The 26,948-nt window shown below is 41.8% G+C and overlaps 1 protein-coding gene across 8 annotated transcripts in view; it reads left to right on the plus strand.

Moving 5' to 3' along the window:
* The window catches only part of LOC143295939 (muscle-specific protein 300 kDa-like), a 341,276-nt gene that overhangs the window by 108,470 nt on the left and 205,858 nt on the right, over positions 1-26,948 (plus strand). For 5 of the 8 annotated variants that reach the window (XM_076607629.1, XM_076607632.1, XM_076607633.1 and 2 more), the window contains exons 1-2: positions 25,537-25,711; positions 26,573-26,725. In XM_076607629.1, coding sequence (XP_076463744.1) covers positions 25,676-25,711; positions 26,573-26,725 — 189 coding nt within the window. In that variant the 5' untranslated portion in view covers positions 25,537-25,675. Of the gene's footprint in view, positions 1-1,250; positions 1,578-2,726; positions 2,880-3,847; positions 4,013-5,063; positions 5,250-5,835; positions 5,974-7,624; positions 7,700-12,531; positions 12,685-14,211; positions 14,377-15,742; positions 16,070-16,866; positions 17,020-18,514; positions 18,680-19,621; positions 19,631-22,049; positions 22,215-22,907; positions 23,067-23,805; positions 23,959-24,348; positions 24,514-25,383; positions 25,712-26,572; positions 26,726-26,948 lie in introns of those variants that run through there. The other 3 variants (XM_076607634.1, XM_076607635.1, XM_076607636.1) reach the window with 3 other exon arrangements.

Here is a 26,948-nt window from a genome sequence, read left to right on the forward strand (position 1 = left end):
TATTATAATGAAACTGTTTTGACCAAGCTCACGTGTTGGCGCGCCCAAGCACACCCATCCACAGTTTCCAGTTTAGCAGTGCGTGACCGTTTCCGTGACAGATCCTCGGTTCCTCTGGCAACATTGTTTACGTATTTCTGTCGATCTCTTCAGATGTTGCAGAGGGTGGAAAAGGGAATGCCCAACTCCTCAGCTATCACTGCCTTTCTTTGTTGAGGGTTGGCTTCTATTTTTCTTATTATGTCGAGCTTTTGACTGAGTGAAAGAGATTTTCTCTTTTTCTCGCGTTCAGACATTTTCACTTCTGCATCCAGATCAAGCGCATGTAGCAATGAATGGAAGTTTCTGCGGAAGCAAAGGTAGATAATTTTCCCCGAACAGGATTGATGAAATAACTCGCCTACTTTCGGTTTGAAGCTGATGCTATCGGCACTCCTTATAACCGGACTCAGGGCCGATTTGGGGCCTAATTTTTCACTCCTAATAAGCGAGGTATTGTATAACCGAGCTCCTTCTAAGCGAGTTTTTGTAAGTCATAACAAAGAACAATGTAAATCGGGGATTTTTTATTTGCTCCTTATAAAAGAGGTTCCTTATAACCGAGCTCCTTATAAGCGGGCCTGACTGTATCCAAAACAAATGTCACACAATACACAGTACACAATACATGGTACACAAAATTCAGTACACAATACACAGTACATATTACACAAAACATGGTACACAAAACACAGTATACAATACACAATTCATGTTACCCAATACACAGTACATATTGCACAATACACTTTACAATGTACGCAATACATGGTACACAGTACACATGACACAATACGCTATACTTCATTATCTTCAATCAGAAAAAAATTGTTTGTGGTATGTGTTACATACACAATTTATGAGAATCACAGTCACAGGAGGGAAGAGGTAAGAATCATTTCTGATTTCAAATTCATGAAAATGTTGGTTTGATGAAGTTGTTTAGTTTTGTGTTGTACTGTGTTGTGGTGGTGTTCCTGAGTCACATGTGATTCAGAGGCTGGCTTTTGGAATATCTGCATGGTCTGTTGGATTCTCCTTGGTGTATGTGATATAGTAGGAATCACTGGTTTGCCACGATCAGTTAGGGCTACTAGGCTTGGACCGCCAAGTATGTGACTGCGAGTATTAGGCAACACGACTCGATGGTGAACGAGCCTCGCATGAGGCCTCAAGCACCCCAAGTTCATGCATCATTCCTTTCTCCACAGATGCTCCTGTCTGAGAAGGAGCATGGCTTCCAGCGGCTGAACGGCACGGTGGACTCCGGAGAGAAGCTATTCCCCGACACGGCGTCTGCAGGTCGAGAGAAGGTGCGGCAGGACCTGCGGCGAGCCAAGGAGGACTGGGAGCGTCTGTTCAGCGGGCTGAATGAGGCCCAGCGCCGCGTGGATGCCTTCCTCATGCGGTGGGCGTCTTACGTGGACGGGCAGGACTCCCTGTCCCGATGGATGGGGGAGACGGAGGCGGCGCTGCGGGCAGACATGGAGCTGAGGAACAGCCTGCAGGAGAAGCGGCAGCAGCTGCAGAACTACAGGGTATGTGGGGTGGGGGAGGAGGAGGGTGGGTGGGATTGGTGGTGTTTGCTGTGGTTGTTTTGGGGGAATTTTTTTTGGGGGGGGCAGGGGTTGACAGGATGAGATGGCTGGAGACGTTTGTAGTTGATGTGTTTAATTTCATTTGGACATACAAGTGCACACAGACACATATACACACATGTGTATGCACAGACACAAGCTGCAGAACTACAAAATCACTGGGGGGAGTGTCATTTGCTTTGGGGTTTTGGAGGGATTAGGGGTCCAGAAGCGGGATTTTCTTGGTACATGATTTCACATGGACGCACAGGGGCATACACAAACACACGCATATATATGTGCACACACACATGCACGCACACACACACACACACACACACGTGCACACAAACAAACTGAATATTGTCAGTTTGCAGAAGCAGACTATCAGAGTAGTGTTTGTCTTGCAATCTGTGGTTCAAGACATTGATGTACTGACAGACACAGAAGCAGACTAACAGAGCAGTGTTTGTCTTGCAGTCTGTGCTCCAAGACATTGAAGTATTGACACATGCAGACCCAGACTATAAGAGTTTTATTTGATGTGAAGTCTGTGCTACAAGACATTGAAGTAATGACACATGCAGACCCAGACTGTAAGAGTTTTATTTGATGTGAAGTCTGTGCTACAAGACATTGAAGTATTGACACATGCAGACCCAGACTATAAGAGTTTTATTTGATGTGAAGTCTTTGCTACAAGACATTGAAGTATTGACACATGCAGACCCAAACTATAAGAGTATTATTTGATGTGAAGTGTGTGCTACAAGACATTGAAGTAATGACACATGCAGACCCAGACTATAAGAGTTTTATTTGATGTGAAGTCTGTGCTACAAGACATTGAAGTACTGACACATGCAGACCCAGACTATAAGAGTATTATTTGATGTGAAGTCTGTGCTACAAGACATTGAAGTACTGACACATGCAGACCCAGACTGTAAGAGTTTTATTTGATGTGAAGTCTGTGCTACAAGACATTGAAGTATTGACACATGCAGACCCAGACTATAAGAGTATTATTTGATGTGAAGTCTGTGCTACAAGACATTGAAGTACTGACACACACATTAGCAGACTATGAGAGCAGTGTTTGTCTTGCAGTCTGTGCTCCAAGACATCACCTCCCACCAGCGCCTAGTGGACTCTGTGGTGGAGAAAGCACAGGGTGTTCTGCAGAGCACCTCCAACCCTGACGTGGCCTCCTTTATCACCACCATCAACTCTCGCTATGAAAAACTGGCTGCTGATGCCAAGGTTAGTGATGCATCTGTGTGTGTGTGTGTGTGAGTGTGTGTTTGTGTCCTTGTGTGTTTGTGTGTGAGCGTTCGTGTGTGTGTGTGTGCGTGTGTGTGTGTGTGTGTACACTGCACTGAGCTTGCAAGCAGAGTGCTGCAACTTCAAACCACAGACAGCCAACATAAAAACTGGGCATTTTCGCTGCTCATTTGAAGGTGTCATGCTGTTGGTATGAGTGCCGTGTAAGAAAGGTGCCCTCCCTCCCTCCCTTCCTTCCCCCACCTTCCTGAGATAGTTGTCCTTATCGGCTGTATTTTTTTCAGATGGATGTTGATTATGAATTCAAATGTAACTAGGCGGCGAAGCAGAATCAGTTAGGCATTAGACATCAGGTCCACTGTTCACTGGCAGTCAGGGTTTGAGGCGTCTTTTCACCATGGCATTGTGTACTTCAGAAAGGCACTTTACTTTGGTTTTCCTCACTCCACCCAGGAAGATTTGAGAAGGTTAAAAGAGCTGGAGAGAGGATTGGGCCTGGCCTTCCTGTGCCAAGGCCTTGACACAGTGGATAAAAAAACTGTGAATTTACTGCCCTGATGGCTGTAATAGCTATGGAACCTTAAGCCTTTAACCTTTTTAACCCATTCAGCCCTGGAGAGTTTACAGCCTTGGCAAGCTTCCATGCCATATTGATGCAGAAAAAAATTGCAGAAAATGCAATGTTTTACCTCCAAATTACATGTGGACACATATGGAAATCCTGTTAGTGTTAGTCCCCTTTCTTTGCGGTTTATGTAAATGTGTGGGAACATGAAACCCATTTCAGTTAGATGAATTTTGATGCCAGAGCAATGCTCAATGAGTTAACCTAGACAAAAGATAAAGACAGATCCTGGTTGTTTCCACTTCCTTCCTTCCCCTGCACTTCCAGCCACCCACAAACTGACCACCACAGCTAACCTGTGTGTGTGTGTGTGTGTGTACAGGCGATGATCGGGCGGTGTGAGCAGCACGTGATGACCCACCAGCAGTACCAGGAGAGCCAACAGGGGGCAGTGGACTGGCTGTCCTTGATGAAGGACAAGCTGTGCCTGTGTTCGGACACCAGTGGGGACAGCACCACCATCCGCACCAAGCTGGACAGGCTGCAGGTCAGGGCTGGGAACTGACTGACCCACTGTCTGTCTTCCTTCGTCTTGTCTGAGCAGTCACCATGTCTGTCTGTCTGTCAGTGATAAAAAACATGGCTGACTTGTTGCCTTCCATCTTGTCTGAGCAGTCACCATGTCTGTCTGTCTGTCAGTGATAAAAAACATGGCTGACTTGTTGCCTTCCATCTTGTCTGAGCAGTCACCATGTCTGTCTGTCTGTCAGTGATAAAAAAAATGGCTGACTTGTTGCCTTCCATCTTGTCTGAGCAGTCACCATGTCTGTCTGTCTGTCAGTGATAAAAAAAATGGCTGACTTGTTGCCTTCCATCTTGTCTGAGCAGTCACCATGTCTGTCTGTCTGTCAGTGATAAAAAAAAAATGGCTGACTTGTTGCCTTCCATCTTGTCTGGGCAGTCACCATGTCTGTGTGTCTGTCTGTTGGTGAAAAAGCTGGCTGACTGTCATTCCTTTGTAGAGATTGGCACATATTTTTTTTACAAAATATTTTTAAAAGCATGGGTGAGATAAAAAGACAAGAAAAAAAGGCAAACAAATATGAATTTGAAGTTTAAATTTGATTAGCATTTTGATTTAATCTTCAGAAATAATCTCTCCACACTTACCAGGATTTTTCTCCCCCTCCACAAGAACTTGAGTGGTGGCTTGGATGCTAGATAGACTGCTCCTGTGTGTAGCATGTTTTTGATGCAGATAACAGCCCACAGCAAAAAGAGTGTTATCCCTGACAAAATTTGTGTGATGAAATCCAGTCTTGTTGCGTGTATGTAAGTGTGTGTGTGTGTGTGTGTGTGTGTGTGTGTGTGACTAAAGCCTGACTGAATCACATGGGAAACAAATGATAACTGTCCAAAGGCATGCATTAGTCAGCTGTACCCATGTAGGCAGCCAAATGACTCTGTGTAAAGCACTTACAGCATGGTCTTGGACCATGAAGCCATGTATTAATGATAAAAACAATAACAAGGCACTTCCTGTAACAGTAGCCACTGTATGGTAACTCCCCACCTCCCACCCCTCTGGTGTATTTCAGGAGCTGATCAACCAGCTGGGTGAGGGTCAGATGAAGGTGAAGGAGTGTGAGCGCGATGCCCATGACACCATGGACACCACGGCCCTGAAGGGGCGGCAGGTCCTGCAGTCAGAAATGGACGTCCTCAAACTGGACTGGGAGGACTACTCACACAAACTGCACTCCCTCAAGGACAGTCTGGAACGGGTGAGGGGGAAAACAACAATTACAGCAACTTAGGGATCGTTAATACATTCTGTGTGATAGTTGCTTTGTGTCACTGTCACTGCCATCAGTACATTTTGTGTGAATGCTGCATTGTATTCATCACTGTCACTACTGTTGGTAACACACTGGCAAGCATCAGTGTGGTTTTATAAAGTGATATGGTCAGCCAACCTTAGGGTTGTGCCTTCTCATTGGAATTTGACCCCTTCAAATATTAGGAAAGTGTCTTCTCTCATGCTCTTAAAAGAAACTTTTAAGAAAAACCCATAGCTTTCAATGTTACGCAGCACATGCTATTTTTTCCGCTTTCTAAATCAGTTGCATTGTTTGTGTGTGTGGTCATGTTGTGTGAGTGTGTGTGCATGTGTGTGTGTGTATGCATTGTCTGCTGGGTAGACATTTGATTGTTATTGTTTCTGTCTGTATGTATGTGTGTGTGTGTGTGAGTGACACTTTGAACACACAACTGAAGCAATGAAATATTTACGCATTCTAAATAAATCAAGCTCGATCATTCATAGCATGCAGGTTAGCTGATTGACAGAGTTGTCCATGTCAAACGCAGGCCTTGCACTACTGGCGTATCTATGAGGAGAAGTACGAGCACATCCAGGGCTGGATCAAGTCCATGGAGAAACAGGTGAAGGACTGCTCCCTCAAGTCCACGCTGGGTGAGAAACAGGAGCAGCTGAAGAAGTATCAGGTCAGTGCACTTCATTGTCAGGACTGCCTCTCTTCATTGTTGTTGTGTGTTGTTGGTGGTGTTTGTTAGTTGGCCAGTGCACATGCCCATACCCACCATGCCCCTCTTAACATGTGCCAACTGTGTGTGGAAATTATGTGTGGTTCATCATGGTTCCCACTACATGTGGTTTATCCTGGTCCCCAAAGTTTTTGCAGCATTTACTTGGGCCAGAGTATGGGTGTATCTGTGTGTGTGTGCTGTGTCTAATCAGTGATGCTGTGAAAGTCAGTGTAATTTAGAGAAGGATGAAGGGTGAACCCTCTTACATTCATATATTTCACTGAGAAACTCTTCTCAGTGTTCAGCTGTGGTTGGAGTGATTGCAAGAGGGTTAAACAAGACATATTGGATTACTTTGCTGTGCTGTGCTTTGTTTTGGTTTGGAAAGAAATGTAAAATGTGCTGACCAGTCACTGTGCTAAACTGTGTGGTGGTGACTTACAAGAGTGTTGTTACTGGTCAGTAATTATGGTGGACAACAAGTAGTGATGTAGTTGAATGCCCAGTTTTGTAGAATTAGTGTAATAATGTAACTTGACGCAAACAAGATGTTTTGGCACAGCACATTGGTCTGAGAAGAAGAGAGGATAGAGGTGTGTGTGTATGCATGCGTGTGTGCAGGTGTGTGTGTATGTGTGTTTGTGTTTGAGTATATTTGTGTGTGTGTGTGTGTGTGTGTGTGTGTGCAGATCCATGCACACACTTTTCTGTGTGTGTGTCTGTGTGTGTATAGTAGTAGTTGTAGTAGAAGTAGTTCTTAAGATTGTTGATGATAAGCGATGGACAATTTTAACATGCATACTTTGGTCAGTTGTACTTGCTGTTGCATTCTGAGAAACCTGTTTTGTAGGTAGCAAGTGTAAGATATTCAGCAACAGACTCTGACATTGTTGAGAGTGTGTAAAGCTTCTGTCAATATGCTGTGAATCTACCTCAGGTTGTGTTGGCAAGAAGAGGTGAGAGGGGTGATTCAGTTTTATTCATTGTTTATTTTTCATCGTTAAATGATTGCCTTGTGACCTGTTGCCTTTTCGTTGATATTGTTATGGACGAACACTTGTGGTGAGTGGCATGAATGGGGTGGTGGGGGTAACTTTCATGTTGAGTGACACTTGCAGATTCATTTTTACAGAAATGTAACACTTGCAGAATCATGTTTACAGAAATTTAATACTTTTTCCATTGAGGTGATATAAAATGTGAGTGTGAAGGTATACCAGTTCCTTTATGCTGCAGCTGGATAGTGCTTATCTCATGAGACACTTTGAGAGTTGACCCTGTTCTCATCACCATATGTAGGTGACCCCCACTCACAGCTAGGGGCAGAAGAATGTGAACTGTTCCCAGGGTGAAAAGATGTGTGGGGAAGTGCTCATTGTTATGCGTGGTTTGATCTGTGGACTATGTTTTGGTTGATTTCATCTGTTTTTTTATGTTTTGATTGATCAAATTGATTAACACGTCACGTGTTTGTTTATGTTTGATTGATCAGATTAATTAACAAGTCCTGCGTTTGTTTGTGTTTTGATTGATAAGGTTTATTAATAAGTCCTGTGTGTTCTCCCTGTGCAATGTTATTTCAATGACCAGCTGTTGTGTTCTTTGCAAGGGGTGTGCTGAAGAAATAACAGAGCAGGAAGCGGCAGTGGTGGTGGAAGCTAGGAAGCTAGGAGAACTAGAGTCTGTAAGACCTGTTATCTTCCTCCTCAATTATGGATGTTGCAATGTGGTGGATGTGGCATGCTACGTGGACTGTAGCGCGGGGCGGTTCATTACGGCATGCGATGTGGTGGACAGCATGCGCTGGTTCCTGTGGCTGCGGGTCACTCTCACATCAAGTAGCCTGTCTGTGTACTGTGCCCAAGGCTGTAGACACCAGCCTGAACAGCATGTTCTGTATCCCTGTGGGGGGAAAAGCATGGTGGTCAAAACAAGTTGTTGTATTCATAGCTTGGTGTAAGCACTGCCCTCACTGGTGTCGATAATAATGATCACAATGAAAGTAACAAGAATAATAAACAACAGTAATGATAATAACAATGTGAATAACTGTTTCTGTAACTGTTCACGGAATGTGAAGAGCCTCTTGTTTATGTGTTTACTGACATAAATAGCTGCTTCTGGAAATTTCTGTCAGTATATGTATAGCTGCTTTGTTTTGTTTTGTTGTTTCAAGAACTGTGCTGATGGCTGTCAATGCGAAGGCTGCATGTTGGCATTTTGATGTCGCTGTTGTGAATGATTAGATTGTGTTGTATTTCTAGGTTTGGGGGCTGGTTTGGCAAGCATTGAACCAGCGTGTTATTGTTTTCTGTCCTGTGTAATCCAGAAACACAGTTGTTCCTTTCTTTTTGTTTTCTTGCTTTTGTTGGCTTTGTTTCAGTTCCTCTTGTTCAAAATGTTCACATGAACAAATCAAATCATCTATTTGTTCAAAATGTTCACATGAACAAATCAAATCATCTGTTTGTTCAAAATGTTCACATGAACAAATCAAATCATCTATTTGTTCAAAATGTTCACATGAACAAATCAAATCATCTGTTTGTTCAGAATGTTCACATAAAGAAATCAAATCATCTGTTTGTTCAGAATGTTCATATAAAGAAATCAAATCATCTATTTGTTCAGAATGTTCACATGAACAACTCAAATCATCTATTTGTTCAGAATGTTCACATGAACAACTCAAATCATTTGTTTGTTCAGAATGTTCACATGAACAATTCAAATCCACTTTAGTGCCGTGTGTCAAGACTTTGAGCAGTGCAGTCAGATGAGTGACAGATTTGGAGGAAATATGTTTGGGATACAAAACAATCCACTTTTGAACTCACTTACCCTGTTTCTCAGTGCGGACTATTCCACAAGCATGGACCATAAGTGTAGAAGTGAATTGACGGGCGCAATAGCCGAATGGTTAAAGCGTTGGACTTTCAATCTGAGGGTCCCGGGTTCGAATCACGGTGACGGCGCCTGGTGGGTAAAGGGTGGAGATTTTTACGATCTCCCAGGTCAACATATGTGCAGACCTGCTAGTGCCTGAACCCCCTTCGTGTGTATATGCAAGCAGAAGATCAAATACGCACGTTAAAGATCCTGTAATCCATGTCAGCGTTCGGTGGGTTATGGAAACGAACATACCAAGCATGCACCCCCCCGAAAACGGAGTATGGCTGCCTACATGGCGGGGTAAAAACGGTCATACACGTAAAAGCCCACTCGTGTGCATACGAGTGAACGCAGAAGAAGAAGAAGTAGAAGTGAAGCCTAGAATGGTTTAGTCACAAGACTGTGTCAGCCCAGTCATTTAATATTGACTGAAGCAGAGCTTGCAGAGAACTGGTAGTCAGATCATCAGTGATGCCACTGCAGCCTTGAGACTACAGGACAAAAGAAGAAGTAGCAAAGCAAAACTATGCATGCTCCTTCAGAACAAGTATTCAGTCAGTGATTGGTCCTGTCTGAAATCAGTGCAGTGGTTCAGTCATCAGGTCCAGACAGGACGTCTGCTTCAGCTTCACAAGCAGGCATGCACACACAACTGCCTAGAGGTAGGAGCAGGCAAGAGCTAGTCCCGTACAAAAAAAGAATGAATTCCATTCTGGAAAAAATGGTTGACATTGTTGTGGCTCCTTTCTTACAAATGGACGGATGGGTCCCCATTCATATCACTGAAATTCATTTTAATCAATGGCATCTTTACTCCTGATGACAGTAAGTTAAAGTGCATGCAGCTTGTTAAACTTGGGAACTTAATGTGCATGTGGCTTCAAGGGTTGTGGTCACTGAGGTTCATTTATCATGACTGTAACTTCATGTTTAAAATGTGTATGTGGCTTCATTTGTTCTGTGTAAATCACTCTCTTTTGCATTGTGAAATGTTTCTGAGATGTAGCCATCACAAATCCTTTGTTTGTCACAGTGCTATGTTGTCATGAAAATGTGTCTGAGTTGAGGGTAACCACTGAATCACAGGAAATAGCAGAATGAGATTAGATATTGTTGGATCTTCAAGATTTCTTTTTTCTGCTGGGGGACAGGTTTGAATCTGTGTGTGTGTGTGTGTGTGTGCGTGCATGTGTGTGTGTGTGTGTGCGTGCGTGCGTGCATGTGTGTGTGAGTGAATGAAAGTTCATGCATGCTTATCCTGTTGCTTTTATTGGCAGTGTTCCTCTTAGTGCGCTGTTTTTTTTCTACAGTTTAAGGGAACATGTTACAGGTGAATCCCTGGACTGTTGACTGTTGTGCTTGTTCTGGAATGGTCAGCATGTGGGGACAGTAGCACACTAAATGAATCAGGGGCACCTGTGCAGTTGGGAGTACTTGGTGTTCCTAAGTGTTAACACCATTATGAGCATCTCTTCAGATGGGAGTACTTAGGTGCAGTTGGGAGTACTTGGTGTTCCTAAGTGTTAACACCATTATGAGCATCTCTTTAGATGGGAGTACTTAGGTGCAGTTGGCAGTACTTGGTGTTCCTAAGTGTTAACACCATTATGAGCATCTCTTTAGATGGGAGTACTTAGGTGCAGTTGGCAGTACTTGGTGTTCCTAAGTGTTAACACCATTATGAGCATCTCTTTAGATGGGAGTACTTAGGTGCAGTTGGGAGTACTTGGTGTTCCTAAGTGTTAACTCCATTATGAGCATCTCTTTAGATGGGAGTACTTAGGTGCAGTTGGGAGTACTTGGTGTTCCTAAGTGTTAACACCATTATGAGCATCTCTTCAGATGGGAGTACTTGCCTTTTGTCGTGCTGTTACTCTCCTTGGCACATCTTGTGAAAATATGTTGCCTTGTGTATATTTACAGCATGTTTTTTTGGTGAGGGTACTTTTTGTAAGTACGTACCGGTAATTTGCAGATGAATGTCACACATGAAAATGATTTTGTTTATATCATCAGGATATTATATGACACACAGATGTTGGTGTACAGGATTTCAGGGATTCAGGAACAACACTGACAGCTGCTTGTTCATGCTGCTAATCAAATACAAGCTTTCGTTGTTCTTATCTTATAACATTCATGTTGTGCAAAATCCTTCTCTGTACATTCTGTGCTTTAACATGCCAAGTATACATTGACATGCATGCATGAAAATGTCTCAGGTGGTACCCTGGAATGTAAGCTTCACTCACAGACAATGACATATTTTTAACCTGTTAAAATTGTCAGTTTATATTATTTAAAAAAAAAAATTATTTACCTTGATGACTTTTTGTTAGTTATTCCATCAGAGGCTGTGCCAGTCTTCAAGTTAAGGACTTCTCTAGCATTTTGAAATAAGTGAGATGATAGGAAAGAGGGTGGGATGAAGTTGCATTGTGCTGCATAATGAAAGGTAGCATCAGACTGATTGCATTGCTTTCTGTTCTGTTTCGATGGATGGATATAATCAATATGCAGTGGTAGCTAATATGTTGAAAATAATTGTTTTCTAAGTAAAAAGATAAATAATTGAATTGTCAAATGTGTTGATGGTGATTGTAGTCATTCAGCAGAATCACATATTCGTATGTTACAAATTGGTCATGTCCAACAATTTCAGCTTTTTTTGTTATTGGCATTCTTTTTAGGGCTTGATTTGATTTTTTGTTTGTTTGCTTGTTAAGTACCAAAAACATGAAGCCAGATTCAGTGGATAGAGTTTGATTGGATATTTAACTTAAGTCTACAGAAAATATATGTTAGGATAATAGCAAAAGTGTGTTCCCTGTTGTTGATGCACAAGATTATTGGGTCAGGGGGTTACTTGATTCTTCAAAAAATCCATGTTAAGATGAAATCAGAAACATATTCTGTGTTGTTGAAGCACAAGGTTGTTGTGACATCTCTTCTGAAAATCAGTGTTACGATGAAATGAGAAAGACATTCTGTGTTATTGATGCACAAGGTTGTAACTTAGTTCTACAGAAAATCCATAATAAGAAGGCATCAAAAATGTAGATTTAATTCTACAGAAAATATATGTTACAGCAAAAACATGGACCTAATTCTACTGATAAGATGACAGCAAAAACATGGACCTAATTCTACAGATAATTATATTAAGATAACAGTAAGAATGTGGACCGAATTGTAGAGAAAATGTATTTTAAGATGACAGCAAAAACATGGACCTAATTCTACAGATAATTATATTAAGATAACAGTAAGAATGTGGACCGAATTGTAGAGAAAATGTATTTTAAGATGACAGCAAAAACATGGACCTAATTCTACAGAAATTTATGTGAATATTACAGCAAGAACATGGACCTAATTGTACAGAAAATTTATCTTAAGATGATATCAGAAATGTGGACCTAATTCTACAGAAAATGTATATTAAATCTAAGTTGACAGCAGAAACATGGATCTTATTCTACAGAAAATCTACGTTACGATGAAATGAGAAAGTTGTGCAGTATTGTTGATGGAGAGTGTTTTAGTGTCAGGAAGTTACTTAATTTTAGAGAAAGTCCATGTTACGATGTTCCGTGTTGTTGATGCGGAGTGTTGTTGTGCCAGGAACTGCTGCAGGAGATGAAGCGGCAGCAAGGTGATGTGGACAAGTTCACGGATGAGGCCCAGACACTGCAGCAGCTGACCTCGGAGTCCCGTGTGGGCAACTTTGTGTCTCAGCTCACTGCCCGCTACCAGGGCCTGCTGGTCACCACCAAGGTACCAGATACAGGAATACTGTGTTATCTCAGAAAGAGACATTGTTGACACCTTTGCTGACAAAACAATGTGACATATGCAATACCTTCACAGAACAGCAGTCAAAGTTCCCACAGTTTGCAAATACACCCATTCATAGTAAACATATGCTCAACACAGGTCATGTCACCTATATTATGCTCTGCACATTGTTCTAGACTGCATAAAACAGAAAATAACGGGAAGTAAACAAATTATGTATAAAAGAAAAATTTTAATGCAAGATACAATGCACACATTACATATGAAATATTCAGTTTTATGATCACACATAACTAAAATATGCAATTATATACACACACATATAAAGAGGAGTAAAAAAAATATATATGCATAAAATAATGAAATGAAAGACATGATGTGCACAGTACCAATAAAAGACTAAATTTTATAGTCACATATATGTAGACATGTAATCATATGTACATACATCTCAGTCATAAGATAGAGCACACTAAAGGAAAAACATTCAAGTAAATAACTACATACAACAGAGACATGCAGATATATTCACAGACATCTCAGACTGAAAATGCAGCACACAAAGGTAAGACACTACATTCACAGTCCAGTCAATGCATTCATATAGATTTCTGCCATAATAAATCTGCATTTGCATGAATACATGCACATTCCATGCACACACCAATATACATGTTCAGTTGTCTTGTTACTGAGTAATTGTGATCATGCAAGCACATTACCATTCACAAAGAACAGCTCATGTTTGTGTCCGATGTTCTATCATTGTTTACGTTTGGAGGCTGTTATGAATCAGCTGGGTGAAAGTGCAAGGGGTTATGGTATTTACTGTAAATTACCAAAATGTATCTGATCAGTATCAGATTACAATGGGTTACTTTTGTGCTTACACACAACTGGTTTCTTCACTGACAACTGAAATAATTATTGATGAAATGTACAAACTTTTTGAGACAGTTCTCCAATTTGAAAAATGTCATGTTAAGCGGAGAAACGTTTTATTTCATCTTATTTTTTCAATGAACAGAACACTGTCTTTTGCTAATGTTTAAACCCCTCTCATACCCTTTCTCATTCTTTTTTTTCCCCCATCCACACTGTATTCTGTTCATCTAATTTCTTAACCAGTTATTCAACTTTTTTTTTTAATATTTTTTTTAAGTTTCTGTCTTTTTTAAGTATATGAAGAAGTTCTTTGCTTTGAAGATTGTACCATAAGCCTTAAACATGACACTGCCCTGGAACTCTCTCTCCAATTTATGACAGGCTGTTGCAATACCACAGTAGAATGACCGTGGCTGGGTAACATTGATGCAGCTGTGAAATCAGTTCACTCACAGCCTGACCAACCCCAAACCTTCCTGCACCATTAGTGCTAAGGAAGCTGATGAGAAACCATCAAAATATACAAGTAAACTGATGCGAAACCATCAAAATAAGTTCAACTTTTGATTCTGAGTCATGAGATTTCTTCTGTAACTTGTTGTGGTGGCTGTGTGTGACCAGGAGATTATCAAGCGGTGTGAGCAGAATGTGGAGGACCACAAGACCTTTGTCAGCAAGTTTGCCGACGCCTCCCAGTGGCTGAACAAGGCCAAGGAGAAGTTTGCCACCTGCTCCGACACTGGGGGGGCCCGCACTGAGCTGGAGGACCGCCTGGAGAAGATACAGGTCAGTTGAAAGGATGTGAAAGAATAATGAGGCTGGGAGAGTGAACGATTAACAAACAGTAAAGAGTGGTAACTCTCTCCATACACAAGGTACACAACTTCAAGTCAATGCTGCTTTTGATACCCAGTCAGCTAGCACACAGGCAAATAAAAGGTACACTGGAACAACCCAAGATGTTTCCTTGATATGGAAGCTCCAGGCTTGTCCCTGCACCAATTCGACTTGTGCACACTGCAGCAATGACGGAAGAAATGTGCTTCCTGTATGACACAGGAAACAAATGATGTGTGCCTAAAAGCAGTTCTCAGTCAGCTCTATCCAGGTACACTACCTGTTGTGAACATGATTCCATGTTTCCAAAGCTTGGTATCAGTATCCACATCAATCAGTCAGCCATTAGATTGGTCTGAGGATAGGTGCTGTATACATATCCACATCAATTAATCGATCATTACTTTGGTCTGAGTATAGGCATTGTATAAATATCCAGATCAATCGATCAGTCATTAGTATGGTCTGAGGATAGATGCTATATAAGTATCCACATCATTAATCAATCAATCATTAGATTGGTCTGAGGATAGCCACTCTGTAAGTATCCACATCAATCAATCAGTCACCAGATTGGTCTGAGGATAGGTTTAATATTAGTATCCACATCAATCAATCAGTCATTAGATTGGTTTGAGGATAGGTTTAATATTAGTATCCACATCAACCGATCAGTCACTAGATTGGTCTGAGGATAGGTTTAATAGTATCCACATCAATCAATCAGTCATTAGAGTGGTCTGAGGATAGGTTTAATATTAGTATCCACATCAATCAATCAGTCATTAGATTGGTTTGAGGATAGGTTTAATATTAGTATCCACATCAACCGATCAGTCACTAGATTGGTCTGAGGATAGGTGCTACTTAAGTACTAGATTGGTCTGAGGATAGGTGCTACATAATATCTACATCAATTAGCCAATCATTAGTTTGGTCTGAGGATAGGGGTTATATAAGTATCCACATAATCAGTCATTAGTTTGGTCTGTGGATAGGCACTGTATGAATATCAACTAATCAGTCATTAGTTTGGTCTGAGGATAGGAGCTCAAAAGTATCCACATCAGTCAGTCAATCGTTAGGCGTTCTGTACGAATCTACATCAGCTAATCAATCATTTACAAAAAGTTTGGTCTGAGGATAGCTGCACTATAAGTATCATCATCAGTCAATCAGTCATTAGTTTGGTATGGGGATAGCCACAATATAAGTATCCATATGAATCAGTCAGTCATTTGTTTGGTCTGAGGATAGCCTTTTGAAATGTTTCTGTATCAACTAATCAGTCATTCCCCCCCACCCCCCTCTATAGGAGCTAGTGCGAGACAGGGATGCAGGCCTGTCCAAGCTGAACAGCTGCGTGGAGTCAGGCGAGCGGCTGTACGCCAGCACGGCCCCAGACGGCTGTGAGGTGATCCGACAGGAGCTGCGCAAGCTGAAGCAGGGCTGGGACGGCCTGTACGATGACCTGTCAGCCCTGCAGCGCCGCCTGGAGGTGTCGCTGGTGCAGTGGACGTCCTTCAACGAGAGCTACGGCCAGGTGGAGAAGTGGCTGCGGTCCATGGAGAGTCAGCTGGAGGGGCCGGTCCCCCTGCGCTCCACACTGGAAGAGAAGAAGACGCAGCTTCACAACTTCAAGGTACAGGGTGTGTGTGTGTGTGTGTGTGTGCATTTCAGAGTCTGCTTGTGTGTATACATTTCGAGGTGTGTGTGTGCGTGTTAGAGAGAGAGAGAGAAAGAGAGAGAGTGTGTGTGTATGTGTATATGCATGTGTGTGTGCGTTTCAAACTAGGTGTTTTTGTGTGTGCATATTTCAGTGTGTGTGTGTGTGTATTTGTGTGTGTGTGTGTGTACATTTCAAAGGGAATGTGTGTGTGTGGGTGTACATTTCAAGGTGTGTGTGTGCGCGCATATTTCCAAATGTGTGTATGTGTACATATCAAGGTGTCAGAGTGTGTATGTAGAGGCACCTTGGCAGAATCAGGTAGGTGTAGGACTTCTGATCCAGTGTTCACCTGCGATCAGGGTTCGAGGTTGTTCTACTGATAGTCAGGCGCAGTGGCAGAACACACACACATGCCCACACATCCAGATACACACACCCACCCACACACACACACACACACACATACACACCCTCCCCACTCACACACGCACCCGGACACACACACACACACACACACACACACACACACACACACACACACACACACACACTTTATTTAAAATCACATTCTTTTGGTAGATGTTAAAGAAACGAACACTGACACTTTTTCCATAATAACGTCCCCCACCAGCTTCATCTTAAACAAAAACATTTGTTCATTAACAACCCCCCCCCACACCCTCCCTCCCCCCCACCCCCCAAAAAAAACCCCACCCATATTTGCCAGAATACTAAAGACTGACCCCACATGGATGTGTGTGTGTGTGCAGGTGATCCTGCAAGATGTGCAGTCATACCAGCGAGTGATCGACAGCATCAGTGACAAGGCTGAAACCCTGGCCCACGCCAGCTCTGACCCCCAGCTTGCCCGCTTCATCTCCACCACCACTGCCCGCTACCAGAAACTGTGTGCCGCTGCCAAGGTGGGGGGTTGTGCTTGTACTCTGGTGGTCCTTTTTTTCCCTCTGTCTTTGTCTCTTAAAACTGTTCATCAATTTACCCAGCAAGATTTCATTACTGCAATTTTTATTTATTAATTTCAGTTTTCAGGGAGGTGTAACAGCCCGTTTGCTTTGACACCACCTTGAAACTGAAGCTGATTTATTAATGTAAACTTGTAATGAAAATGCTGTCAGCATTTATCTAATTAGTTAATCATTTATGAAATGATAAGGTCTTGCAGAAAACGATTGTAGTGTGTTCATTGATTTTTTTTTTTTTTTTTTTTTTTTTTTTGCTGCCCCATTATCTGCACCGTTTCAGTGGCATTACTCCCACGCCGCTCATTTAGATTCCCCCATACACGGCCACACCCGGGTTCGTCCTTCGCAGTTCCAGCGTCGGCAGTCCACAGGGAACCATCGATGTTAGGTCGCGAGGAGGCCACACACCAGAAGAGACCCTGCACTGCTGCTGAGTCACTTCGGTGGTGTTCAGTGGTGCCTTTTCTGTTTTTAACGTACTTAGGACACCACCTACTAAGCCCCCTACTAATGACAATAATGGCTTAGTCGCGGAGCCAGACTGAGTGAGCGTCCCTCCCAGAGTGAAGACCGCCACCACGTCCCTCAAACAACAGCCCCCCATGAATCTGCCGACACTGACGACATTGACAGGACTCACCCCAAGCATGGAAGTGGAGGGGTATCGAAACTGAGGTCACCATGAGAGCAGGGCATGAAAGGCCACAGACTTTGAGACTATTTTGTTTATATTGATGACGATGAAGGAGGAGGAGGATGACGATGATGATGACGATGTTGCTATGGAGGTCCATTTTTGGTTTGGGACTGCGTGACAAGGCTGTACTCTACGCTTCCTGTCATAATGATATCCCGGCGTTAACCAGGCCCGAGAGATACAGGCACTTGCAGTGTTGGTCAGGTAATTAGAGCAACACACCCAAAGACGCATCCTTGAAGTGGATGACACTCGACTGTGTGGTCCCAGTCTCCCCATTTAAGCCCACAGCACACTCAACTCTGGGTAGGAGCCGGCCACGGGCCGAAAAACCCACCTCCGCTGGGATTCGAACCCGCGTCCTCCCAGCCGTCAGTCCGCGACGCTAACCACTTCGCCACGGCGGCTGGTGTTCATTGATTTTTTTTTTCTTTCAGAAAAAAGTACAGAGGGTTCTTAAGAATTTCATACCACTGGTGTTTCCCCTAAGTATGATGGCATCAATCATGTTTCCTATGTCACCATGAATCGTGTCATGTTTCCTGTCTATGACACCATGAATCATGTCATGTTTCCTGTCTATGACACCATGAATCATGTCATGTTTCCTGTCTATGACACCATGAATCATGTCATGTTTCCTGTCTATGACACCATGAATCATGTCATGTTTCCTGTCTATGACACCATGAATCATGTCATGTTTCCGGTCCATGACGCCATGATTTGTGTTTCCAGGACCGTGTGCAGCAGTACGAAGACATAGTGAACAACCACCAGGAATACAATGACAGCTACAACAGCTGTGTGGAGTGGCTCAACAGTGCTCGCGAAAAGCTGTCAGCCTGCTCCGATGTGTCTGGAGACCGTCATGCCATAAAGGGTCGGCTGGACAAGATTCAGGTGAGTTTTAACTGCTGCTTCCATTCAGTTCAGGCTTCTTGCATTCACTGATTTTTTAAAATTTTTATAATATTTTAATGTTGTCATTTTTATGTTTCTTTTTTGTTTTGTGCTTTCTGTATGATACATTTATTTAAAAAAAAAACAAAAAAACCTGACATATACATTTGTGCATGTTGTCATTGTTTTTCTATGTTTAACACGGTCTGTTGACATGCTTTTTTTTTCTGCCTGTCTCCCAAGTTCTGATTGTTGTATGCTGTGTGTATTGGTTTTAAAATGTTTTCATGCATGGTATGATAAGAAGAGTTGTGTGTTCCAATTTGTTCTTGTTGAATGGTTGATGTGCTATGTTGTTAGCTGTTTTGGAATGAGTAATAGTAACTGTTGGTTTAGTTTTTCTTTCTTTTTCTGTTCTTTTTGTTTGTTTGTTTTTATATTGATTACTTTTCATTTTTAAGTGACGGATGTTGTGAAAGAATACTGAACATCTGTATTAAGACAATAGGGAAGTTGGTTGATGAAAATTGAATTTTAAGGAAATAATGATAATTTTCACATATGTTTATTGATATTTGATCTATTTGCTTTATGTTAAAGACATTTTATTGTACATTGTCATGGTTTTCCTGTTTTTATCACACTAAATGTTGGGGTTTTTTTTCCAGATATATTCCAATTACTGTGTTTTGTTGGACAACGTTCATGTTTTTCAGCATTCTGTTTTTCATCTGTGTGGGTTAGCAGTTTATCAGTATCCTAGTTTGCAAAAAGTTTGGTTTCACTGGTGTCACTGAGAGCAAATAATCAAAGGTTGATACAGGTACACTAGTGGTTTTAAATTTTGTTAGTTTTTTTTATTGTTTCATTTTATTTCTTATTTGCCCTTCAGACCCATTATGAGCACACTAAATACTGTTGCTATGTTTTGTGTGTTCTCAGCGACGCTGCGTAAGTTGTGCAGTTTGTGCTGTGTGTAGTCACACTGAGTTTTAATTTCTTTGATTTTTGGTTGGTTGTACCTTTCCACATTTGCAATTTGCACCAGCTGCATTTTATTTATTTCTCCTAGTATAGTGAGTGATTCCTTCACCCATTCACCACCTCACCCACCCACCCATCCATATTTTGCGACTTTGGTAGATTCAGAACTTTTGGATTTGATGTTTTAGAAAAAAAAAAGTTGAATTAGTATCTTGCTGAGCTTTTCAGTTATTTTAAGATGACGCTTTCCATGTACATTCTATGTAGAATTGTAATTTTTTCTTCCAGTGAAAGATAGGATTTTGAGAGTTATTTATGTCATATGATCAGTGACTGTTTGTTCAGTAGACAAGTATTTGTCACCATTTAGCTTGTTTAACAGAAAGTTATTGGTCACTATTCTATTTGTTTGATAGAAAGATTTTGGTGACGGTGGAACGGAGCTGGTAAATATGTCACCGTGTATTGTGTTGTGTTGTTGTACAACATGATACAAAAAGATTGGGTCTCTTTCTTTAGTGTGTTCTATGCAGCAAGAACAAACCCAAACCTGCACTGTTTATCAGTTATACAACCCTTGGTTTGTCATTGTTGTTGTTGAACTTGGAGCTGAAATAGTGACCCAACAGCTGAATGTATGTTTTAGGTATTTTGTAGATGCTAGTGTGAAAATACTCAAAATATCACTGTTTGCTTTTACATGCACTTTGTGACTTGAGACTGACATGCAACAATGCAGAAACTACTAGATTCCATATGCTTAGTGTGTGTGTGTGTGTCTGTGTTTGCACCTGTGAATTTTTGTCTGTTTGTTTGTTCATGCATACAGATGATATACTGCCATTAGCACAGCTTTCTATTAAAGTATTCAAATTTGTTCTTAGCATAGCTGCCAGAAGTCAGAGTTGTGTGTATTCAAGCTCAATAGCAGTAAAGTTTGTGTTTGTTTTTTAATGTTGTTTTTTTTTTCTGCCGTGTGTGTGAAGTCCTGTTGTTACCAGAAATAATAAATCTCACATCATGTGAGTGTTATGAATATGGTTAATTGTTCACATACTATTGGGAATATTGCCAGTGTTTTAAGTTTTTTTGTTTCCTGTCATTGAAACTTTCTTGACTGTGAGATGTATAACGATGAGTGCATAGGTTTAAAGTGGAGCTGTTAGCAACTTCAGAATTTAAACTGGGGAAATTACAAACACATTACAATGAAATCATTTAAAACATTAACGGCTTGGCAGGCTTTAAAAAGTTTGATGTGAACAGAGTGTCAAAGTTCAGGATTTTTTAGTGTAGGTGTGAAAAAGCTATTAGAATTAAGATATGTCTTGAACTTTTCTTTGTCCGCTAGTTAGTTATAGTGTAAATATACATAACCTGTTGGATTTATCATTTTCTGATAGTAATGTTGAGTGTCAGTGCTAATGATGTTTTGGAGTTCATATACAAGTAGAATTTCTCATAGTCTGCTGTGAAGGTGTTGAAGAGTGATGAGTAATTATTGGGAAGTTTTCAATGCTCATTATAAAGTAAAACATAAGCAATGGAAATTTATAATGGGAATGTGACATTTTGAACAGGAATACTTGCAATTTGTGAAAATTTTAAGACTTAGAAGTGGAAGTATAATAGGAATGAAAAATCTCCAGGACTTGACAATAGAATAATTAATGATTGATCTTTGATACGTTGATAATGTAAAGTGACAATGTAATAAAATATTTGCTCAGTCTTTTGCATAAAAATGTGAAAGTTTGAAAACCAGAGAAAGAGAGAGAGAGAGAGAAGTGGTTTTAGACATTGTAAGATGAAAAGAAAAGTCTGTGAGTGTGGGAGTGGAGTGGAGAGGGGAATGTGCAGGCATGCATGTGTATATTTTATTTTATATATATGTGTGTGTATTCAAGCTAGCAAGTGTATGTAGAATCATTTTAATCATACTGCTTTTTGTACATTTTCAGTTGCATGATTATAAACTGAAATAGAACTTACTGGGTGCCTTGAAGTTGAATGACATATCTGTTTACAGTTAATCTTGTATGTTATGTTTTGAAATGTTGGGAAGGGTAGAGAGGGATATCTTTTTTGAGATTGCAAGATTTACTTCAGCTGAATATAGGTGTTGCAATGTCTCCGTAACACATGTTTATTATTTATTTTGTATTCATATTTGTTTTCATGTATTTTTTTATCTTTAAAACTCGTCTGCTGCGAGATTGAATCACTTGTGAACAAGTTGACTGTCAGTGCTATAGTGTGATAGTAATTCATGTTACATATTTTTTCAGGATGTATTGAAAAATACAGCAACAAACAAACAAGAATAAAGCTCAACACCTAGTGTTCAGATGTCTGAATGTGATCTGTGTCAATGCCCATCTTTCAGGACATCTTGGAGACGAAGATGGAGGGGGAGCCCAAAGTGCAGCATGTGATATCCCTGGCCCAGAACGTCCTGCCCCATACGGCCCCGCAGGGCCGCGATGTCATCATCAGGGACAGTGACGCTCTGCGCAACGACTGGGAAGCCTTCATGCTGGCTTTGGCAAAGGTCCATCTCACCCATGTCAAACACAGTCCTTTACTTTGTCTGGAAACAGTCCTGAAAATTAAACAAAGCATGCAGAAATAAAATAAGTAAAAATACACACATACCTGTGCATAAGCATGCAGGCACATACACATACACAAACACACTCACACACACACACACACACACACACACACACACACACAACATAGATAAATGAATAGATAAAAATGCTGTTTGATGTTATCCCTCAAACCAAGATTGACATTAATCTAACAACTACATAGTTCACTCTAAGATATATAAGTGAATGAAATATATGAATAATCGAATAACAGATATTTGATGTTATCCCTCAAACCAATATTGACATTAATCTAACAACTACATAGTTCAGTCTAAGATTTATCAGTGAATGAAATGTATGAATAATTGAATAACAGATATATGAATAAATGAATTAAATAGCCTACACTCCATAGACTAAATGCAGTAAAGGTTCAGAAAATAAAAGAATGAATAGATACTATAGATTAATAAAAATAAAGAAATAACTAAGCAATAATTACCAAATACCTTTATCTGTGTGTGTGTGTGTGTGTGTGTGCGTGCGTTTTGTGTGTGTGTGTGTGTGTGTGCTCTGTATGTGTGTGTGTATGTGTGCTCTCTGTGTTTGTGTGTGTGGATGCTCTGTGTGTGTGTGTGTGTGTACAGACAAAGAGTGACCTGGAGTCGTGCATGGACCAGTGGAAGGAGTTTGAGACGTGGGAGGGGAAGTGTGGGGGCTGGCTGAAGGAGGTGGAGGCCAGGCTGAGGGAAGTCGACCTCCGCGCTTCCCTGCCTGAAAAACAGACACAGCTGGAAAAGCTCAAGGTGGGTGAATGTATTGTATTGTTTTGTGTTGCGTTCAAGCTGCATTGCGCTGTATTGCATTGTTTTATATTGAATTGTATTAGGTAGTGTTGTGTTGTGTTGTGTTGTATTGTATTAGGTTGCGTTGTATTTCATTGTGTTGTGTTGTATTAGGTTGTGTTGTGTTGCATTGTGTTGACAGTTGTATAAGGTTGCGTCACGTTGCATTGTGTTGTATTCCATTGCATTGCATGGCATTGTATTGTTTTCTTTCACTCTGTATTTTATTGTTGTGTAACTTATCGTGTCGCAACAGACCTCTCTTTCTGAAATTTTGGCTTCTCTCCTCGGGGAGAGCATGTCACCAGAGTGCAGCACATCTCTTTTTTCTTCTCTTTTTTTTTTTTTTTGTCTGCAAGTGTTATTGTTTTCCTGTGTCTGTGAGTTGGAGGGTGTGTGGATCTAACCCTCTGTCCCTGAGAAACACACAGCTGAAGAAACTCAAGAGTGGGTGAATGTGTGTGTCTGTGTCTGTATGTGTGTGAGAGAGAGAGAGAGAGAGCATACCTCCCTGAGAAACAGACACAGCTGAAAAACTCAGGGTGGGTGGCTAGCCGTGCATGTGGGAAAGGTAAAGCGTGTGTGTTTGTGTGTGTGTGGCGTGGTGGTGTTCTACATTATTTTAAAGAAATGGGTTTTCAGGGTAGACTAACAAGTTGAGTCTTTCTGGAGATGTTCTTATCTGTCTGTGGTGTTTCAGGCCCTACAGAAAGAGATAAACGAGCACGAAAAAGACCTGGATGTTCTGAGCGACTCGGCTCAGGAGCTGATGCAGGTGAGCGCAGACTCACGAGTGGTGAGTCAGGCCTCCCAGCTGGCCACCCGCTACCAGACTGCCGTCATCAACACTAAGGTGAGACTCTGTGACTGCATTGTTTTCTTTTCTGCTGAATGGATGTTTAGATATTTGGTAGAGGCTAGTGAAGTATTTGTGTTGAACTGCTGAATACTTACTGGGTATTAGCTTTTACATGTGCATTGCGAGTTGAGACTGATGTAAATCAGTGTAGAAATTATGGGATTTTTTACTATTTAGTGCTTGATCTGTGTGTGTGTGTGTGTGTGTGTGTCGTTGGTGGGAGCAGTAAAGATGTGTTGTTTATGTGCAGTAACTGTGTCGTTGGTGGGAGCAGTAAAATGTGTTGTGTGTTTACAGGAACTGTGTCATCGGAGCAGCAAAAGTGTTGTGCGTTTACAGGAACTGTGTCATCGATGGGAGTAGTAAAATGTGTTGTGTTTACAGGAACTGTGTCGTCGGTGGGAGCAGTATGTGGCTGACCACAAGTCTTACCTGGAGGCGGTGGACAGGTGTCGGTCCTGGCTGTCCGACATGGAGACCAAGGTGTCCACTGTGCTGGACACCAGTGGTGATAAAACCACTGTTCAGGACAGGCTGGCCAACATACAGGTGATCATCGTCTTCTTTGGCATTTGACATTAAAAGAAGAGATATATGTATGTATATATAGAGAGAGAAAGAGATGTATATATATAGAGAGAGAAAGATACATATATAGAGATATATAGATAGATAGACATAGTTACAGAGCATTTGCAGATACCTGGGCCTTGACGCACAGCCGACAGACCTGTACCAGTGCATTGGGTTTATGCATTGGTCAGGCATCTGCTTAAAACATTTTTATTATTGTTTAGAAGGAGATGTGGTGTAGTGTATGCTTCTGACTCTTCCTTGTAACTGAAGCTGAAGACCATACCTTTGATCAGACTGTTTCATAATAAAGATAATGATATAACAATCATAATAGATACTTCTATAGCACTCTATCCAGAAAACTGCTCTGGATTCATCACAACACCTACAATATTCTTCATCACATGTGTATTCTACGGTGTTTTTTTTTACTCTTGGCTTGAAGTAGATACTAATGTGGTGGTAGCCCTGAGATGGCCTCAGTGGTGGACAAGGCTCTTAAGCAACATGATTTGATTTGATTTGATGTGACAGTAGCTTTATCCAGAAAACTGCTCTGGGTACTTAACAAAACACCTACAATATTCTCCATCACATGTGTATTGTACACTTTTTTTTTTTTTACTCTTGGCTTGAAGCAGAAACTAGTGTGGTAACAGCCCTGAGATGACCTCAGTGGTGGGTGAGGCTCTGAGCAACATATTTGATTTCTTCTTCTTCGTTCATGGGCTGCAGCTCCCACGTTCACTCGTATCTACATTGTGTATGACCATTTTTTACCCCGCCATGTAGGCAGCCATACTCCGTTTTGGAGGGTTGATTTGATTTGATTTGATGTTACAGGAGCTGCTGTCGGAGAAGGAGGAAGGGCTGCACAGGCTGCAGATCGCGCTGGACAACCTCCAGATGGTGCTGCCTAACACCTCGGTGGCAGGCCGCGAAACCATGCGCCGAGACATGCAGGCCCTGCAGCAGGACTATGACGCCCTGTCTGGCCGCCTGATGGAGGCTCGCTCCTCCCAGGAGGGCATGTTGGCCCAGTGGACAGGTGTACGATGATGGTGTGGGGCAGCTGGTGCGCTGGCTGCAGGACCTGGAGAAACAGGTGGCAGGAGAGGAGCAGCCGCAGAACACCATGCAGGAGAAGAAGCTGCAGCTGGACAGGGTCAAGGTGAGGGGGGCAGGGTCAAGGTCAGGGACGGGCTCAAGGTCAGCAGGGCACTGGGGTGATTGGTGCTGTTGGGTTTTTGTCTTTCCTCTTCTTTAGGTCTATGTTCGTGGGTCGCACCTTCCACGTTCACTTGTATGTAATAAATGGGCTTGTCAGTGTGTTTTTGTCTGTCTTCATTTTCTGTCTGCCTTTGTGGGTCACAACTCCCACGTTAACTTGTATGTAATAAAAGGGATTTTACGTGTGTGACCATCAACTCCTTTTGACGCCCATAGCAGTACATTCTTTTAAAATTACGATATTGTCAGAATTGGAAAACAAACCTCAAAATGTTGATTGTCACCCATTTCTTTGTGTATGCATTCATGTATCACTATCTGTGCATGCCATATGGGAAGAGTATTGTAGAATGGTGGCCAAAAGGTAATGTGTCCACATGGGATGCAAGAGAATAATCAAACGAGATAAAATCCCACACTTGCAGAATTTTCTCCTTCATCACTGAACCATGAGTGGTGGTCTGGATGTTTGTCAATCAGATGAGATGATAAACCGAGGTCCTGTTTGTAGCATGTGCTTAGCACTCATAAAAAAAACCCCAGAGCAACAGGAGAGATGTCCCTGGCAAAATTATGGTCAAATCCTCTCTAATATACATGTTTGTCGGTGTGTGTGTGTGTGAGCACAACTGAAGCTTGTCTTAATGAGGCAGGAAACGAATGATGAGCGCATAAAGGCAGCTGTCAGTTGGCTCTATCCAGCTAGGCAGCCTGTTTTGTAAATGACTCGGTGTTTGTAAAGCACTCAGAACAAGTATCCCTATCAGTCGGTCAAGAACATGATCTGTATCTGCACTGTCAGGAACTTGGGCTGAGGATCCAGTCCCAGCAAAGCACCATTGACAACCTGGACGGGAAAGCCCAGACCCTGATACGCAGCAGTCGTGACGGCAACCTGGGCAGACAGATCATAGAGGTGGTCAGCCGGTACCAGGCCCTGTGTGAGAAGGCCAAGGTCAGTTGTATGTGCGGACCATCCTGTCAATGACTTGATGCACTTTGTACATGCATAAGAAAACCATTTGCAGATACCCAGACTTTGACACACAGTCAACAGAGCTGGTTGAATCTGGTGTACAGTTCCTCTGTGCGATGCCCCAATGGCACTGCATACAGTTAAGGGAAAAGAAGAAGAAGACATACATAGTGGTTTACCAAGTGCTGTTTTCTTTACCTTT

The sequence above is a fragment of the Babylonia areolata genome, chromosome 21, assembly GCF_041734735.1.
Source record: "Babylonia areolata isolate BAREFJ2019XMU chromosome 21, ASM4173473v1, whole genome shotgun sequence".
In the NCBI taxonomy this organism is placed as follows: domain Eukaryota; kingdom Metazoa; phylum Mollusca; class Gastropoda; order Neogastropoda; family Buccinidae; genus Babylonia; species Babylonia areolata.